This window comes from Glycine max, assembly GCF_000004515.6.
Source record: "Glycine max cultivar Williams 82 chromosome 15 unlocalized genomic scaffold, Glycine_max_v4.0 Gm15_scaffold_113, whole genome shotgun sequence".
In the NCBI taxonomy this organism is placed as follows: Eukaryota; Viridiplantae; Streptophyta; class Magnoliopsida; order Fabales; family Fabaceae; genus Glycine; species Glycine max.
The window spans coordinates 50943-59241 of NW_024464690.1; the positions used below are offsets into that span (position 1 = coordinate 50943).

Consider the following 8299-nt stretch of genomic DNA (forward strand, 5'->3'; position numbering starts at 1 on the left):
CCCCCGCAATTTTCCTCTTTATTGTTAGAAGGTGCTACGTGTAAATAGAACTAGGTCCTAACTTTTTTTTATTTTTTATTTTTTCGACTGATAAAAAATATAAAATATTTCTTAACTGTAACAAAAACATCTCACAAAGATGAATGAGTTTGATAAGAAACAAAAATAAAATAAGTTTTTTCATAAGTTAAAATTAATTTATGCACAAGTTAAAAATAAGCTTTTGGAAGTTTAATGCACATATCAGACACACAGGTTCTTGTACAAATTAGATCATGTATAAGTTAATTTTAACTTATAAAAAAAAACTTATTTCATGTTTCTTTTTATTTTATGCTCCTATAAGTTTATTGAGAAGCTTATCAACAAGGGTTATAGTGTCATTGATGTCATACTCAAGAAGCCTACAAATTTTGAAAATAATAATAATAATTGCAATGAATACCTAAGTGTACCCAAGGTGTACGACAAGACGACCCCCATTTTGTACTAGGTATGGGTACCTTTGACCAAATAAAATACGCATGCTTCAGATGTGAGGTGACCATAGCATGTCAAAACTCTACAGCTTTAACATAAGTGAAACAATTACAGTACTTAGAACCTACCCTTACCAATTGAGACAAGGGTCCCAGCACAACGGATGTGTAAGTAAATCTATCTAACACTTGCCATGTACAATTTGCTCTGGGACAGCATTGTTTGACCTGTAGTTTTAATAACCATTTGCAGTTTTTTGGGATTTTTTACTGAATTTTAACGCACTGCAGCGAGGACAAACATACTCCAGCCCATCGGTTTTAGCATAGTCCTGCCATTCATTATACACTGGTCAAAAATAATTATATAGTTTGCATCTCATGTTTCATAAAATTTAATCACATAACTATGCACAAATTATCTGCATACGATGAATGACACTGGATACAATCTGGGAAATGGATATCAATTTGTTCTTTACTTGTTTGAGTTGTTTCCATTTCTCAGATGTGATTATTCTTTACTTAAGAAATGCTAACAACACCTCTTTCAAACATACTTTTTTATTGGCTGAAATTTATTGAGAATCTAAAAATCACAAGACTCATTAAATAGGCAATGGGATCCTCAGTAAATTTCAAACAATAATAGTATAATAGAATGTGTTACAAGCATCTTCTTTTCTCAGTTTCCATCTGAAAGAAACAAAGACAGTAGCTGATATTAATGCATCAAACACAAAGTCACAAGCATCTGCAACCATTTGTTGCAACCTGACCTGGTATTACCAATGTACATGGAAAGAATCCAACCAAAATTTGTTAAGTATTGCCTATAAGAAGAAGCCAAAACTTACTAGCTTCATGCTTAAACATTACAACCTGCTTCCTTGCAATTTAATAACCCACCCAAAGGAACAACAAAAGCAACCACATCACAGAAAAGACTAACCTACATCGATATGTGTTAGGACATAGGGAGAAGGGAGAGGTAGTTAAGATAGTTAGACTATTAATGAGTTAGTTAGTTAGTTTGTTAGAGGGATTTACTAGATATAAATAGGGAAGGATAGGAGAGCAGGAGATTTTCTGTCATTGTAAATTGAGCATTAGCTCCAAGGGTTTCCCCTTCACAAAGAGCTAATGCTCAATTTACAATGACAAAAAATCTCCCTCTCTCTTATCCTTCTTCCCCTATATATATCTAATAAACCCCTCTAACTAACTAACTAACTCATTAATAGTCTAACTATCTTAATTAACTCTCCCTTCTCCCTATATCCTAACAATATGCATGTTTTAAATTGCAAAGGGTCCAAAAAATTAAAAGAAAGTTTTCTCTCTTTGAAGGGCTTTTACTAATCATGCAATTCTTTAATCTTTACCCATTAGGTTAACCAGGCATTCACTCAAGTCAAAATTTAGTAATACCTTAAATGCTCCAAGTCCTTGCCGCCTGTCACAGCCAAAATGAGCCCACTCACCACATACACCACAGTTCACCCAGTCACCTGCTGCACTACTGTTACCCCGACATGAAAGGTAAATGATAGTCAATAAGACAGAACTTGGCCACCTCCACATTATAGATATAAAGAGAGACCAGAGACATAGAGACAGACCTGTGACACATCAAGCAGCACTCTCCATCTACGTCATCATGAGATAATTCGTATTCTAAGAGATAAGTTTCATAATGTCTTTTGAGTGTATTGCCAACCCCCTGATAGAAAAAAGAATTATCAATGTCTCCAAGAATGCATAGAATGTGGATCTCAAATATTATTCCAAGAAAAGCTGAGAAAGTAGTACATGCACAAAGCAAGTATTTGCAAAACACAACTAAAAGGGAAATGCTATATCCCATTTATTATAAAGCTCTATAAACTTAACATAAAATCGTCCACAAGGTAATTCAATAAATCCCCTACAACAGTTCGTCTGGGACCAGATCTAGAATTATCCTCAATGGTTTGCGTAACCATAAATACTATTTTTTATTCATTTAGATCTGTTGACTTTGTATACCATTTCGCTGTAAATATAAGGATCTTATCCTATAGATCTATTGTGATCTTGAAACTTTAGAATTCTAATAATGGAAACAGCAACCCTAATTGCCATCTCTATATCTGGTTTACTTGTAAGTTTTACTGGGTATGCCTTATATATTGCCTTTGGGCAACCCTCGCAACAACTAAGAGATCCATTTGAAGAACATGGGGACTAGTTGAAGTAATGAGCCCTCCTTATTTTCTTTTTCACTTTGTAAAAATGAAACATATGCAATTCAAATATTACTCTGATGCAAAAGGCAGGAGTCACATAATACTGCTTTGGCTTAATTGCCGTACCAAAGCGGATAATGGATCATGCAACTTGCATTGTAAGTGATTATAGCACAATGAGTATTTGGTTCCTTGGATACACCAAATCTAACTCGGCATCTGCAAACAGAGCTTAATACTTATAATGGCACTCACTAGTGCATTACTACATCGATTGAATTTCACTTTTCAGGGATCACTGGATTCTCAGATAAAATACAGCCAGGAAATCAACTTTTGTCATCTTGCCAATGGAAAAAAAAAATAGTAAAATTAACACAATAGAAAAAATAAAGCAGCTCCCAGCATGGAAAAATTACAGACCTCCCCACAATTAATGGGAGATCATTAATGCAAAAGGCAGAATAGGAGAAGGAAATGTGAGAATATGAACACAATCCTAATACTTGAGAAATCATGAAAAAGCAGTGGATACGATGCAGTAGTTGCCTAAATATTTTTAAAGAATGTAGTGTATACCACAGTTGTCAACTAAGATAAACAACCGAATGCTTCATATGAGCAAAATATACTATATTAGGAACGTCCATCTCAACAAAAAGTGTAAGATGCCTGATAAGAAAGAATTACTATTCATTACTATAAAATTCAAACAATATGAACACCTAACAAGAGGGGAATGATCAGTACTTTAGTAAAATTGTAGGCCAATTTTATGAAAATGATATCAGCCTATACATATGGATATAATGCATGGAAATGTCATGATAAAGGAAATACAAAAATAAGATCAGGATCCATACTGTCATTCTATTTGTCATAGTATGATTGCGCATCTTTGAGAAAACTTGCCCTTTCCAATTGATACCATTTCCAACATGAAAGCCTCCTCTTGAAACCACCTGAAATGCTTAAGTGTCTTAGATACAGATTTTACTTTTTACACTACTATGCAGTATGCATTTAGCTTTATGTATACAAATCTCCTACCTCCCTATACAAGTTGAACAGGTCAAGGCGTTTTGCATTCAAAATGGCATCAGGGAACTCAGAAAGTCCACCAGGCGGAATTAGACGATTATGCCCCCGAAGTATCAAAAACTGCATTACATCCCTCAAGAATTCCTCCTGCAAGAAAATGTATCAGGGAGAAACAAAAAGAAAAACTTAGATTTAGATTTGACATCAAATGCATTGATAATTTGATAATACAATATTTGACACTGGGTTAGGGTCAAACAGGGCATGAAATCAATGGAAGTGGCAAAGGTCAACAATAGAAAATGTGTAAATCACCTCAGAGCAAGCTCGTATTGGAGCTCTGTCACAACCATGCTTTTTCATAGGTAGTGGATTCAAAGAAATAATCTGGTGAGCTTGAAATGAATTCGACACAGATTTCCTATTTGTAACTGAAGTAGGGCCTGAAACATTATGCTTAATAAGAGCAAGTGGTAGATTTGATTTTCCATGGTCTCCATCATATCTTGTACCCTCAGACAATCCAGAAAAGGGGAGAATCTTGTGTCTATTAGAGTGAGGGATTGGCCTCATAGAAGCAACAATAAATTTCTGTCTATGACTGCCAATAGCTTCAACTCCCCGGCCACTAGCATTAATAGACTTTGAACTAGAGCATGGTTCAGATCTTTTTCGACTGGGTGGTGGAGGCTTCAGCCAACTTGGAATACCAGAGAAAACATGATCCTTAGGACAGTTTTCTTTCTCCTGCCTAGTACAAAAGAAAAGAAGGCGCTCGGCATCATCTTTACTAAAAGATGCAACTGGCAATGCCTGAATACTAGCAATTCCCAACATAACAAGGCTGCGGTATGCCAAATTGGGTGCAAGCTGTCTCAGAACCTGTGCACAAATATCAAAAACCATTAATCAAAAGATAAGGTTTCATTATTCAAAAAGAAAAAAGGAACTAACAAGGGTCATGTCATTACAGCATGAAATTGCTAAAAGATCAAGCCAATACAATGTGGAGGCTATTTTCATATGTTCCGTCACTTCCGTGAAAAACAGAACAATTGGAACAATAACAAAGTAAACAAACTACTGTTATAGGCCTAACAATTGGACTAAAATACATAAACCAGTCAACTGGAAAATATAATGGCAAAGCAGAAGTCACAAATATCTTTAGCAAAAGCCTCCATCTAGGCCCTTTCATTGATTAAAAATAATTTTTAAGATCCATTAAATTATATTTTAGAAAGCTATATCCGACAGACGAAACCTTGAGAAACAACAATTAACCTGTGAAGCCCATGCAGGAACTCGCATACAAACTTCAAACACACTAGATCCACACGCTACTGAGGCTGATCTTCGAGGCTCGGATGAAGGTGCTTTACTTTGTTGATGATTAGGAAATGCCTGGACAAGTTGACTCTTCTCAATCAGCTCTTTTTTAATATGATTCTCCAAAAGCTGAGGATATACCCAAAATAAGTGATAGGTAAGTAAAAAGTTTAAAAGATCATATATGTAAAATGTCAAACACTGGCAGCAAATTCACCCATGCCTGATCATTAAAACAAGTGTCTGCACTACCAGACACCAAAAGTGATATATGAGCAGAACTACATGTTGATATATCACAACGCATAGTCACTACACCACGTGAGAATGTTCCTGCCTGGAGAGGTGGTGGTGTTGCACTATAAAATATACAACAGCAAAAGAAATTAATAAACAGAATAAGATGCTGATAAAAGAAAAAAAAAACAAATAAAAATAATAAATAAAATAAACCCCATAATAGTTCCAAACTAAACGATTAATACTCCTAAAATAATTATATATGTGGATGTGTTTGACAGTCAATAATAAAACCCCAGTCAAACAAGCATATTTTCCACTGAATGCTAAAGGATAATAGAACACATGCACCAACACTCAGAAGTCGGAACCATCAAAATACCTTGTCCGGTTGTGAAGTTTGCATCCACGTATCTGCAAAAAAATCAAGAATGGAAAAAGAGAAATATACATGAGTAATAAAAAAATCTATGAAACACTTATAGTCACTAAATTGTAATAAACCCCAATTCTAGTCCCTGAGATTGTAAATGTCTATTATTTTAGTCCTTGACTTCACCTATCCTCATTTCAGTTCCTAACTTGGAAAAAATTCATTCATTTTAGTCTTTTTTCACTGCCATTTGCACCAAAATGGAATGATGCTTTGCAAGCTAAGGGACTAAAGTAATGAATTTAGGAAATACAATTGCATCTTTTGGCACATAGACTTGGTTTTGGATGAGGGTTACTTTGTCTAAACAAGGTGAAAAATTGTCGTATGACTTGACTATTTTCTTCAATATGACAGTATCACTTACATGTCAGATAAAACTATATTCAATACAACACTTCTAAAGGGAAAGCATGCAGAATTTCATCACAACTTATCCTATAGTAATTACTATAAATTGTTTGAAGGGCCACATATTGAAATTTTGTATGGAAAAAATAAAAAGGAATGATCTAGCAACCAGAAAGCAATAGCAGATAAACCAAGAAATCAAAGTAAACACATGCAACAAACTTACTTCTGCAAATAGAAGAGCATTGAGTCCATCCTCTAATGACCCCAACAAGCAAGCATCCTTTTGAAGAAAAGAGAGTAAAAGAAATGGAATCAGTTTATAACAGGTAGGTCACATTGGAAGAACTATTAGCAATAACAAACTTAATGAAAATTAAGTAACTAAGCTATCCAGGCCTACCAATGTGCAGGGAACTCCACAAATAAGAAATCTCATGTTCACATCATCATCATATATCTTTAGAGAAGAAATAGTCTCCGGTGAACCTTCCTCTTCCTTCATGTCTGCTACACATGGACTGACATCAATGTTGGGAGGAACCCCAAGAATTTGTGGCCCAAGCTTTCCAGCACCCTTATGGCTGTTAGAAGGTAAGACATTGTTTTGTACACAGTATAGTCTAAAAGATGCCAGAGCAAGCTGAAAAGCATCCCATGTATGGCTGGATGTACTACAAATGCATAATATCAACAATTAGAAACATAATATTGGAAGATACAGGCATGTTATAGTGATTAAACAAGTACGTTCTAACCAATACCTAAGTAAATAATAATAAATAAATAAAAATAAGAAAACTGTGTCCAATTGTTGGAACTTGCCACATTGCAAATTACATAGACCAAAATACTGAAATTCCAAAACATTTTATCGTCACATTGCTTCATTGGTAAAAGCCAAAGTTAGACGGTAAGAAGTTTGGTGACTGTCATTTATTGCTACCCTTGAAAAACAGAAGCACAACCAGGAATTGTTGATATATGTAAAGCATGACAGCCAAGATAATAGATGACTATACCTCTGTGCCACAGAGAAAAAAGAATGTCGAAAATGTGAAGCTGCATACTTTGAAAAATCATTTTTCCAATAGATAGTGTATGGAACTCCCTGCAAAACAAAAAACCTTAATTTAAATATTTTTCACGAGTAAAGGAACTTAAAAACCAATATATTGGAGTGTAGCGTCTTTACAGTTCTCATTAAGCCAGCTAGTTTAACCCATATTTACCAGGTTCACAATACTCTCTGGTGGTACTGGTACACAGTATGTGGCCTTACAAAGTATTGGTAAGTGGGGGGTATGCACTATACATAGTTAGTAGGCATGTTGTATAAGTTTGCAGTATGCTCTAATTAAAAATTGCATAATCCATACGCTAATTTGGGAGTACCAGTACCCTGAATTGGGATGCAATTACCACTTTGCAGTCTTGGGGAAAACTAGCGAATCATGTAAATATGGTTTAACCACCACTTCATTAATTAATTAAAACTAACACAACTTAGTTTCCATATCTAATATAATTTAAAACCAAAATTCTAGATTGCCTGCTATCAATGTGACCTTATTAAGGAGTGCCTCTGCCAATTTTTCTCCCTTAGGAGTTTCCAAATAAACCTGCAGCAACATCATGGAATAGATTGGTCATCAAACATTACATTATCCGTGTCAAACAATCACGAAACAAAATCATCCACACAACACTCACAGTATTAGGTATTTTGGAAGAAAACAATCCACACAAGGCTTCTGGGACAGACAGGTCAAAATCTTCCCATACAAGAGGCCCAATTTCCTCGCTATCTTCAAGCTGCTGACCTTGCAGGTAAACAAAATCCGGCTGCAGTTGTTCAAGAGATCGACCGAGTTCATCAGCCGTAGGTTTGGTCAATACCTTGACCTGAATTCACACACAAGGTTAAAATTCCACTTCAGATATAAATAAAAATATTCTCAATGCCAACAGTTAACAGAAAACAAAACAAAATATTACACCAATGGAAACTCAGTGGTCACCTCAAGACGACCAGAGGAAGAAAGTTCTGGAAAGGGATAAGGAAATTGATCCTCAGAAGCAGTACCCTGCTTCTGTTTTTGCTTAATGTCACGTGATTTACCACTCAGGACAGCAAGGAGACTACAATGTCTTGACACACCCTGAGAATGCAACATCATGCGTAACCAAACTCCTCC

At 35.3% G+C, this 8299-nt stretch overlaps 1 protein-coding gene across 2 annotated transcripts in view; it reads right to left on the reverse strand.

The window, feature by feature from the left end:
- Positions 1-411: 411 nt before the first annotated feature.
- LOC100775894 (AT-rich interactive domain-containing protein 4) overlaps positions 412-8299 on the reverse strand; it is a 9070-nt gene continuing 1182 nt past the window's right edge. The window contains exons 2-16 of one of the 2 annotated variants that reach the window (XM_041013701.1): positions 8123-8263; positions 7815-8006; positions 7670-7723; positions 7124-7212; positions 6505-6775; positions 6328-6384; positions 5700-5731; positions 5301-5436; positions 5033-5206; positions 4064-4630; positions 3758-3895; positions 3571-3669; positions 2102-2202; positions 1911-2001; positions 412-811 (exon numbers count right to left, since the gene is read on the reverse strand). In XM_041013701.1, coding sequence (XP_040869635.1) covers positions 716-811; positions 1911-2001; positions 2102-2202; positions 3571-3669; positions 3758-3895; positions 4064-4630; positions 5033-5206; positions 5301-5436; positions 5700-5731; positions 6328-6384; positions 6505-6775; positions 7124-7212; positions 7670-7723; positions 7815-8006; positions 8123-8263 — 2238 coding nt within the window. In that variant the 3' untranslated portion in view covers positions 412-715. Of the gene's footprint in view, positions 812-1910; positions 2002-2101; positions 2203-3570; positions 3670-3757; positions 3896-4063; positions 4631-5032; positions 5207-5300; positions 5437-5699; positions 5732-6327; positions 6385-6504; positions 6776-7123; positions 7213-7669; positions 7724-7814; positions 8007-8122; positions 8294-8299 lie in introns of those variants that run through there. The other variant, XM_003546481.4, reaches the window with a different exon arrangement.